The sequence below is a fragment of the Diceros bicornis genome, chromosome 18 (genome assembly GCF_020826845.1).
Source record: "Diceros bicornis minor isolate mBicDic1 chromosome 18, mDicBic1.mat.cur, whole genome shotgun sequence".
Lineage (NCBI taxonomy): Eukaryota > Metazoa > Chordata > Mammalia > Perissodactyla > Rhinocerotidae > Diceros > Diceros bicornis.
In genome coordinates, this window is record NC_080757.1 from 38,252,657 (window position 1) to 38,264,658 (window position 12,002).

General features: G+C 37.1%; 1 protein-coding gene across 1 annotated transcript in view; it reads right to left on the reverse strand.

Moving 5' to 3' along the window:
* The window catches only part of NPEPPS (aminopeptidase puromycin sensitive), an 83,609-nt gene that overhangs the window by 40,601 nt on the left and 31,006 nt on the right, over positions 1-12,002 (reverse strand). The window contains exon 3 of the mRNA XM_058560798.1: positions 1,945-2,022. Within this exon, the coding sequence (XP_058416781.1) occupies positions 1,945-2,022 (78 nt within the window). The remainder of the gene's footprint in view (positions 1-1,944; positions 2,023-12,002) is intronic.

The window sequence follows — 12,002 nt, forward strand, 5'->3', positions numbered from 1 at the left end:
AATTGTTGCTCCAGTGACTTTGGGCTTGTCCATGCTACTTGCTTCAGCCAATGAAATGTGAGTGAACATCAAGTTCACCACCATCCATGCAGAAACTTTAAATCTGTCTGTAGTTTGGCTCTGTCCTCATCCCTGAGCTTCTGCCTTCTGCCCTCAGGGCCATGTGTAAGCAAGAAATATTGGTTGTAAACCACTGAGATTTGTGATTCTATTTGTAGGTTAAAATGTACACATATACTTATATACATAAAGAATATTTGTGGAAGGATTCACCAGACAATGAAAGTAGAAGGAGTCAGAGAGAGGAAACAATTTTCATGTTATATTCTTTGGTACCTTTAATACATGTTCATGGCAAAACATTCATTTTTATAATAGTTACACACAAAAAAAACCTAATCAGAAAAAAGGCAAAATGAGAGGTTTCTAAGAGCACTGAAATAAAAGACAAAACTTCACCAATTTAAAATTTTTCTAAAAATACTTTTACAGTAAGGCAATATATTCTCAGTATAAAAATTATGGAAACCAGAGAAAGATATAAATAAAAATCATCAATTATGTCAACACCCAGATATATCATTTTATTTGTACCATTTTAGAGATATGATTCATCATCTTGTATACGTAATTTTGTATTCTGCTTTTCAATTTTACTTTATAATAAGCACTTCACTGTGTTATAAGAATTCACAAACCTCACTTTTAATTGCTATATACCTTTGACCATATAGATATGTCACAATTAGCTTAATTATTCCCTTAGTGTTGGACAAATACATTAATTCTAATTTTTACTACCTTAAGTAATGTCTTATTAGATATTTCTAGGCATAAAGTATTTCCTGTATTTATGATTTTTCTTTAGGATATATTCCTATTGCCAGAATCGCTGGGTGAAGACACATGAATGTGTTCAGGCTCTTGATACATACTGCCAGATGGCTTTCCAAATAAATTACATGGATTTATACTCCTACCAGTAATATTAAGGCAGTCACATCATCAAGAATCTTTGTTTCTTAACTTCAGCTTACCCGACAGGCAAAAACTGGTGTATCAGTAACTGTTATTTTGATACTTCTCATTACTAGAAAGCTGAATATCTTTACACATGTTTATTAGTCATTTGAATTTTCTTTCATACGAATTATCTGTTGCTTTGCATTTGCTCATTAATCAAAGCCTTGGTGCTTTACTAATTGATTTGTATATAATTTGTTCCACTACATTAAGTTCAGAAAGTCTTCTATTTTCTTTGTGCTTTTATATCCAATAATAGTAACATATCAACACATCTTTCCTTCCATGCCCTCACTGGCAATATCTATTCAGTCTTTGGTTGCACATCAAAATCATCTATAGGACATTCATCTCAGAGATCTGGATTCAATTAGTAGAAGATGGAGCTAGGTAAACGTATTTTTTAAAAGCTGAAACTGAAAAGGTGAAAAAAAATGCATCATGTTCTAAGGTAGAATGATCATTAGTTTTTGGTCTGGTTTTTTTTTTCTTCTGGTGGTCCAAAAGTTACAATGAATCTGACTCTTTTAAAAGCTTGTCTTAATGCTTAATCTGCTTAAAATAATGAGGAAAAAAAAATGGCATACAATGAATTTCTTTGGAAGAAGTAAGATGTCAGTATTCATCAAGGAATTTTTTTGTGTGTGTGAGGAAGATCAGCACTGAGCTAACATCTGATGCCAATCCTCCTCTTTTTGCTGAGGAAGACTGGCCCTGAGCTAACATCCGTGCCCATCTTCCTCTACTTTATATGGGACGCTGCTTTATATGGGGCAGCATGGCTTGACAAGTGGTGCGTCAGTGCGCGCCTGGGATCTGAACCAGCAAAACCCGCGCCGCCGCAGCGGAGCGCGTGCACTTAACCGCTTGTGCCACCGGGCCGGCCCCCATCAAGGAATTTTACATAGCCATGTGTATTACCTGTTTGGAGAGTACTAGGAAAAGACAAGGTGACTTTTTCGTCTTCATTCTGATAGTTAAATCCTGTAGCATGTATTTCTGGAATGGAAAAAAAAAACATTATTTCACAAACCTGACTGGACTGATAAGACCAAATCCAGAGCGCAGCAATTAACATTTTCAAGAGCAAAATTCCTACTAAAACTAAATATTCTTTTATTTTTTAAATTTTTTAAAAGATTTATTTATTTATTTCCCCCCAAAGCCCCAGTACATAGTAGATATGTATGTCATAGCTGCACATCCTTCTAGTTGCTGCATGTGGGACGCGGCCTCAGCACGGCCGGAGAAGCGGTGCGTCCGTGCACGCCTGGGATCCGAACCCGGGCCGCCAGCAGCAGAGCGCGCACACTTAACCGCTAAGCCATGGGGCCGGCCCTAAAACTAAATATTCTTAATTCAATAAATTAAGTTTCTATTAACAAAAGTGTCATTTCAAATTAACCTATTTTAGGCTACATGATCTAAGTTAAATATGCTCCTTAAAAACAATTACACATCCTATATTAATTCACAAAACTTTTATGATACAAAGAAAACAGGGCTACTATAAATGTGAAAAGGTTTTCTACCAGATTCCCAGCCCTGCTTCATTCTCATCTTTGTGTGACTATGACACTGCTTTCTATGTTGCAGTCTTCCTCGTGAACATCTGAAAGACTGAGCAAATGGCCAAGATTTCAGTGTTAAAGATATATCAATGAAAGTTCTGTCCCCACCCAAAGATAGGTTAACAATTCCAACTAAGATATACATCAAACTTACTTCCAGTAAAATTCTTTGTTGTTACATTTTACAGAAATAAAGAAGGTGAAAACAGGTGTGTGGACTAAATTAAGGCCTTGACTTCCTCCTCTCTACTAGGAGTGAGAAGAGACTGCTTATTTGACTGATACTTTAGAATGCTTAGTTGACACTTGAGGGAAAGAACTAAGTAGACCAACTTCCAACCACATCACATCTCCACCCAAAATGAAAAGTCAAAGAGGTAGCCTTAATAAGCACATGAAAAGATGCTCATCATCAACCATCAGGGGAACGCAAATCAAAACCACAGTGAGATACCACTTCACACCCACTAAGATGACTATAATCAAAAAGAGAGATAATAATAAGTGTAAGGGAGGATGCAGAGAAATTGGAACCCTCATACATTGCTAGCAAGAATGTAAAATGGTACAGCCACTTGGGAAAACAGTCTGGCAGTTCCTCAAAAGATTAAATATAGCGTTACCATATGATCCAACAATCCCACTCCTAGGTAAATATCCAAAAGAAATGAAAACATATGTCCACACAAAAATTTATACACAAATGTTCACAGCAGCATTATTCATAATAACCAAAAAGTGGAAACAACTTAAATGTCCATCAGTTGATGAATGGATAAAACGTGGTATACAATGGAATATTATTTGACAACAAAAAGAAATGAACTGCTGATACATGCTACAATATGGATAAACCTTGAAAACATTATGCTAAGTGAAAAGAACCAGACACAAAAAAGCCACATATTTATAAGAAATGTCCAGAGTAAGCAAATCTCTAGAGACAGAAAGTAGATTAATGGTTGCTTAGGGCTGGGAGGTTGAGGGGAAATGGGAAGTAACTGCTCGTGAATACTTTGTTTTTGCAGGATGAAAATGTTCTAAAATTTATACTGATGTTGGCTGCACAACTATGTGAATATATTAAAAACAACTCAATTGTACACTTTAAATGAATGGATTGTATGGTATGTGAATTATATCTCAACAAAACTTATCAAGGAGAGAGAGGTAGTAGCCTTATCACTAACAGGCTTAAGCTCGATATGGGTAACAGTGATTCAGATTTAATAACATTCTATGAGCCAGGCAAGATGCCCACAATTCATTCTTCTTTTAAATGAATCACCCAAAAATTGAATTTCCAATGTTTCTAATATCATTATGGTTCAGACATGTCTTTATAAGGCCAAAATCTTTACAAAACCAATAAGAAACTATAATTTCAGACTTTAAAAGAACTTTAATCAATTATTCTTCATTTTACTTCATTCTTCATTTATTCTTCACAAAGAAAACGAGGTATATGGGGCCAGCCTGGTGGCGCTGAGGTTAAGTTCGCACACTCCGCTCTGGTGGCCCAAGGTTGACGGATATGGATCCTAGGTGCAGACCTACGCTACGCTTATTAAGCCATGCTGTGGCAAGTGTCCCACATATAAAGTAGAGGAAGATGGGCACAGATGTTAGCCCAGGGCCAATCTTCCTCAGCAAAAAGAGGAGGATTGACAATGGGTGTTAGCTCAGGGCTAATCTTCCTCACCCAAAAAAAAAAGAAAGACAGAAAATGAGGTATATAAATGCAATGATTTGCCTAAAGTCACATAGCTGGACTAGAACTCAGTTCTCTTCCTATTTGTATCCCCAAAATTCTTTCTACTATCATAAGCTAGTTCCTAAATTTGAACAGAAACTCAAGATTTTGCATATATACAATACTGATGAAATCTCCAATGAAACAATGACTTTTGCTGGCAAAAACTCAATATTTGCTCTAACCTGATTCCCAGGAATATAAACATACTTAGCCTATAGGGAAGCCAAGAATCACCTCAATACTTAAGAATGTACCTTTCTGACTAAGATTTATAAAACAGCATTATGGTAGCTCTGAGGTACTATGATCAAAGACCATCTCCATTAAGGTACACTAAAGCCAACTTTTTTTTTTTTTTTTTTTTTTTTTTTGGTGAGGAAGATCTGCCCTGAGCTAAAATCTGTTGCCAGTCCTCCTCTTTTTGCTGAGGAAGATTGGCCCTGGGCTAACATCCGTGCCCACCTTCCTCTACTTTATATGGGAGGCCGCCACAGCATGGCTTGACAAGCAGTGCATTGGTCTACACCCAGGATCTGAACGTGCGAAGCCCAGGCTGCCGAAGCAGAGCATGCAAACCTAACTGCTACACCACCAGGCCGGCCCCGCAACTTGTTTTTACAATTGAAACAATCAAGTATCGTATTGCTAGATTCCATTCTACAGCATAATGCTTCCAAATGTACGTATCGACTATATTACACGTGTACAAAAAAGAGCAAAATTTCCTCCAAAATTCTCTCTTAGAACAGCCATATATTACAATTCTTAAAAAGGCTCTTGTAGAATGGGAAACTCTTCCAATTACTTTATATTGAACAACACACTATTTGGCAATCTACTTGGCAAACATACACTAGAGTTTGAAACAAATTTGGTCAATTGTAGTTTTGGATATTCTGTAAAGGGCAACACCACTGATCCAGTGGTTCAAGCCAAAAATATGGAATCATCCTAACTGCCTCCCTCCATGTCTGTCTGTCTCTCATACCACACATCCAATAAGCAAATTCAATAGCCTATACCTTTAATCTCAGACTTCAATGCCTCGACCACTAGAACCTCAGTCCATTGTGCCATTATTTCTCTCCTAGACCACTACAATACCCTCTTAACTGGTCTGTTTCCACTCTTGCTGCCTTATAGTCTACTCTTCACAAAGCAGCCAGAGTAATCAGTGAGATCAAAGCCTCTAATGGAGTCCCAAAATATTCAGAATGAAAAGCTAAGTTGGCTTGAGGTAGGCAAATATTTCTTAGAGAGGACCAAAAAAGCACTAACCATAAAAGAAAAAATTTGATAGTTCAAGATTTCATTAATATTTAAAGTCTGTGATTATCAAAAGACATTGTTAAGAAAATGGATAGGCAAACCACAGACAAGGAGAAAATATTTATATATATATGACAGAGAACTTATATCCAAAATCTACTTGAAACATACTTAGCTTCTTCATAAAGCCCCAAATAGTTTTGCAATGGGAAAGAAAACACACCATTCTGGAGGAATTCCAAGGCAGCCTACAGAGAACATGGAATTAAGAGCTCAGAGATACTTCTTACTTTACAAGGCTCCAGGAGGACCTCCTTCTCACCCTGAGGCAGAAGAGCCATCCAGGTATATGCACAGTTACAGTTCAAGCAGCACCTATATTGACAGTTCCATATTTTGAGATGGATTTAATATTTATATAATGTAGTGATGGTCTAGCCCATTAGAGTGTCTAAAGAGAATTAGCCATTTGCCAAATATAAATCAGGTCCAAGACAACAAAGAAATTCCTTCTAAAGTATGCCTATTTTAATAAATGGCTGTTGGGTATTTAGTTAAAATGACTCATCAGCAGCACAAATACTAGAGTAACACAGAGACATGGATTTGCATACCAAGCCACGTTTGTTCTGGAGTTATTTGTTGATCTGGCAGACATTCCTTGGAGGCTGAGTCTGGTAGGCCCCAGGGACAAAAGTTGGAATCCAGGGCTCATCAAGACTGGGGGCCTTAATAAACCACCTCTTGCTTTGGACTTGGAACTCAAAAAGTAACAACTTCATAGTAAAGGTGAATACGAAGAAAACTAGTCCACACATGGAATGTAGTAAGACTTCAGAAAATCTGAAGCCCTGGTATTGGAAAAAGATTATCCCTGAGTACTAGTGACCCCCAGAAGAAATAAAGAAAAATCCTCTCTAGATGAAGAAAACATCATCTTATTTCGACCACACAACTTTCCTAATTCAATGTCCAATAATCAAATAAACTCTGGCACATTAGAGGACAAGAAAAATTGAATGAAAACAGCTAAAACAATGGGCAATAAAATAAAACAGGAGCCCCTAAATATTAGTAGATATATTCATATACCTTCTTACTATGTTCAAGATGATAAAAGCCAAGCTTGAAAAATTTGGCAGGGAATGAGAAGCTAAAAAAAAAAAACAAACCAAACCAAACCAAAAATCTTGCACACTTGTAAAAATGAATTATAGAACTAAAATATACGATAACAAAAAATGAAACAAAACAGATCTTCAACGGACAATCTTAAAATCAGATTAGATATAGCTCAAGAAAGAATTAGTGAGTTGGAAGATAAGGCAGAATAAAAGATCCAAAACAAAGCACATAAGGACAAAAGGATAAAAAACACCGGGAAGGGTAAGAAAGACGAAGAATACTGTTAGAAGGCTGAACATGCATTTAACTGGAATCCCAGTAGGGGAGATGAGAGGACAGAATGGAGCAGAAGCAGTATCTGAAGACATAATGACTAAGACCATTCTAAAACCATAGTGGTTAAGTTCTGCACGCTCCACTTCAGCGGCCCAGGCTCAGTTCCTGGGTGCAGACCTACACCACACATCGGCGGCCATGCTGTGGTGACAACCCACATACAAAACAGAGGAATATTGGCACAGGTATTAGCTCAGGGAGAATCTTCCTCAAGCTAAAGAGGAAGATTGGCAACAGATGTTAGCTCAGGGCGAATCTTTCTCAGCAAAAAAAAAAAAAAAAAAAAGGATATTAAACCAAGGATTCACCAAGCCCTTCAAATCCCAAGCAGGCTAATAAAAAGAAATCCAACTAGGGTGCCAGCCTGGTGGCGTAGTGGTTAAGTTCATGCACTCTGCTTCGGCGGCCTGGGGTTCGCAGGTTCAAATCCCAGGTGCAGACCTATGCACCACTCATCAAGCCATGCTGTGGCAGCATCCCACATACAAAATGGAGGAAGATGGGCACAGATGTTAGCTCAGGGCCTATCTTCCTCACAAAAAAAGAAAAGAGAAGAAAAGAAATCCAACTAGGCATAGTATGGTTAAACTGCAGAAAACCAAAGACATAGAGCATAGAATAGATGCGGTGCAGTGGTTGGGGCCAGGTCTACTGTTAAAGAAACAACAATCTGAGAGCCATCTTCTTAAGAGCAATGATGGAATGAAGATGACAGCAGAATAAAATAGTCAACATCTGAAAGGAAATAACTGCCAAGCTAGAATTTTATAGCCAGCAAAATTAATCTTCAAAAATGAACATTATAACATGGTATACACATCTGTCAAAACTCACTGAAATGCAAAATGGACACTAAAAATACACCTTATTGTACATAAATTATACTTCAATAAAGGAGGAATTTAAAATGAAGGTGAAAAAAATAAGGTAAAAATATGCTCAAAGAAACAAAAACAGTGACTTTGCCATCAACAAACCCATACTAAACATTATAAAGAGTATTCTTCAAACAAAACAATTCTAGGAGGATTGCTGGAATGAAGAAAAACAAAAACAGCAAAAATTTGGGTAAAGCTAAATGAACATTATACTATGTAACACAATAACAACATCTTATGACTTTAAAATAAATAAAAATACCTATATAAGAAAATTAAACTACACCACAACAATAGCATGTAAGTCAGAGAGAGATAAATGGAGACTAAGTGCTCTAAGATCCTTGTATTGTCCAGGAGAAGCGTAAAATGATCAATTAACACTGGATTTTTTAAAGTCAGGGATGGACACTGTAATTCCTGGGGTACTGACACACATCAAAAAAACAACAACAACAAATAAATAAAACAAAATAAATTTTAAGGAAATTTTCTAATTAAGAGAACACGAGAGGGGAGCCGGCCCCGTGGCGTAGCTGTTAAGTGCGCACGCTCCGCTGTTGGCAGCCCAGGTTCAGATCCCGGGTGCACACCGATGTACTGCTTGTCAGGCCATGCTGTGGTGGTGTCCCATATAAAGTGGAGGAAGATGGGCATGGATGTCAGCCCAGGGCCAGTCTTCCTCAGCAAAAAAGAGGAGGATTGGCATGGATGTTAGCTCAGGGCTGATCTTCCTCACATACAAAAAAAGAGAACATGAGAAAGCACATAAGAAAATGGTAGATTTAAAACCAAATAACAGTAATTACCTTAAATGTAAATGAATTAAATGCTTTATTTAAAAGACAAAGATTTTCAGATTGGAACTAAAAAGAAAAAAAACATACAATGAGCTGTTTTCATGAAATATACCTAAAATAAGGATGCAGAAAGGGTGATGGTCAAGAATGAGACAAAATATGACATGCAAACATTAACCAATAATTCATAAAAGGGGGAAAAATCAGTAAAAATGAAGATTTAAACAAAAATTAATAAACAAACTTCACTTAGTAAGAGATATATAAAACATTAGATCCAAAAGAATCACACTCTTTTCAAGCACACACAAGCATTTTAAAAACTGACTATATCTTGGGCCATAAAGCAAGTCTTAACATCCAAAGGACTAAAATCATATACAGTCATGCACTGCACTATGATGTTTCAGTCAATGACAGACCGCATATACAACAGTGGTGGTCTCGTAAGATTAGTACCACACAGCCTAGGTGTGTAGTAGGCTATACCATCTAGGTTTGTGTAAGTACACTCTACAATGTTCACACAACGATGAAATCGCCTAACGATGCATTTCTCAGAACATATCCTCATCATTAAGCAACACATGACTGTAGTATGTTTCCTTACCATAGTACAATTAAACTACAAAATCTCCAGGTACATCTAAACATTCCATGGGTCAAAAATCAGAAAATATTTTAACCTGAATGATAAAAATACTATATATCAAAAAATGTAGAAGCAGGGGCCAGCCCGGTGGTGTAGTGGTTAAGTTTGTGTGCTCCACTTTGGCAGCCCAGGGTTCACGGGTTTGGATCCCAGGTGCAGACATACGCACTGCTCATCAAGTCATGCTGTGGAGGCATCCCACAAACAAAATAGAGGAAGATTGGCACAGATGTTAGCTCAGAGACAATCTTCCTCAAGCAAAAAAAAAAAAGGAAAAAAAAAAAGCAGAAGCGAGACCAAGGGTTGCCTGGGGATGGGGGAGAAGGGAAGGAATGAATTACAAAAGGGCATGAGGAAATGTTTTGGGGGCGATGGATATGTTCATTATCCTGGTTGTATTCCTAGGTCAAAATGTATCAAATTATACATTTTAATATGTGCAGTTTACCATATGTCAATATTGCATATATCTTATTTATTTATGTATTTATTTATGTATTTATTTATTTATTTATTTTCCCCCCAAAGCCCCAGTAGATAGTTGTACATCATAGTTGCACATCCTTCTAGTTGCTGTATGTGGGACGCAGCCTCAGCATGGCCGGAGAAGCGGTGCGTCGGTGCACGCCCGGGATCCGAACCCGGGCCGCCAGCAGCGGAGCGCGTGCACTTAACCGCTAAGCCCCGGGGCCGGCCCACATATATCTTAATAAAGCTATAAAAAAGAAAGAAAGAAGAGGAGGAGGAGGAGCAGCAGCAGCAACAACAGCCACAGTCATTACCTGGAGAATTTTCCCCAAAACAAACAGACCAAAAAAGTGTGGGATGCAGCTAAAAGCACTACATTTTTAGGAGAAAAATTTATAGCTTTAAAAATAATATACTAGAAAAGCAATATAAGCCAAGTATCCAGCTCAAGAGGCTTAAAAAAAACCCCACAAAATAAACCCAAAGAAAGTAAAAGAAAATAATAAAGATACGAGCAGAAGTTAAGGTTGAAAACAGAAAATAAACATTCAATTGAGGATTTCAAAATCAAAAGTTGGTTCTTTGAAAAGACTAATAAAATTGACAAAGATCTGAGGATTAAGGAGAAAAAAAGAAGGCAGAAATAAATAAAATATATAAATATATAAAATTACTATTTATAGTAAATATAAAATATATAAATAAAATGATATTTTATTATAAGGGATCTGGTAGCTAAGATCCTGTAATTCTAATAATTTGAAACTATTTACAGCAGGGATCCCCAAACAGCGTTCTGTGGCAGTTTCAAATATGAATTACAGGTTTGCCAAGATACGGATTTCCTTGGCCCTTAGGTCAGTCAGATAGGGCTTGGCCAATGAGAGACCGTTGACACCCCCTACTTGTGTGAGCCGCTTCTTTCAAGTGTACCAAGAGAATATTATCATTTTCTATTAATGTCTTCAGAAAAAAACTTAAGAAGCACTGATTTGGAGAACTAACTCTTCTGGCTTAGCACTTAAGAACACCATATACATTATCAAAAAGACAAAAGATAATAAACAAGTGGTGGTGAGGATGTAGAGAAAAGGCAACTCCTGTATATGGTGGTGAGAATATAAACTGGTATAGCCATTACGGAAAACAGTATGAAGGTTCTTTGAAAAATTAAAAACAGAACCACTTTATAATCCAGCAATCTCACTTCTGGTATGTGTGTGTGTATACACAATAGAATATTATTCAGCCTTAAAAAAAGAAGGAAATCTTGCCATTTGTGACAACGTGGATGAACCTGGAGGACATTATGCTAAGTGAAATAAGCCAGACACAGAAAGAAAAATGCTATGTGAACCACTTATATATGGAATCTAAAACAGTCAAACTGGGGGCTGGCCCAGTGGTGCAGCGGTTAAGTTCGCACACACCACCCTGGTGGCTCCAGGGTTTGCAGGCCCGGATCCCGGGCGCGGACCTAAGCACCACTCATTAAGCCATGCTGTGGCAGGCGTCCCACATATAAAGTAGAGGAAGATGAGCAGGATGTTAGCCCAGGGCCACTCTTCCTCAGCAAAAAAAAGAGGAGGATTGCAACAGATGTTAGCTCAGGGGTAATGTTCCTCACTAAAAAAAATAAATAAATAAAATAAAATAGTCAAACTCACAGAAGCAGAGAGTAGAATGGTAGTTGCTAGGAATTAGCAGGAGAGGGAAATGAGGAGATATTGGCCAAAGGGTACAAAGTTTCAGTTATGCAAGATGAAGAATAAGTTCTGGAGATTGAATGTACAGCAATGTGACTATATTAACAATACTGTATTGTACACTTGAAATTTGCTAAGTAGGTAGATCTTAAGTGTTCTCACCACACACAAAAAGAAGGAAAAAAACAAAGAAAATGATAACTATGTGAAGTGATGGGTATGTTAATTAGCTTGTGATGATTATTTCACAAGGTATATGTATATCAAAACATTAACTTGTATACCTTAAATGTATACAACTTTTATTTGTTAATTCTACCTCAATAAAACCAGGAAAAAAAACAAGAACATATAATACAACATTATTATGTAATCAGTTTTTCCTCTCCATTTAATCTAATTTTATTTATTTATTTTT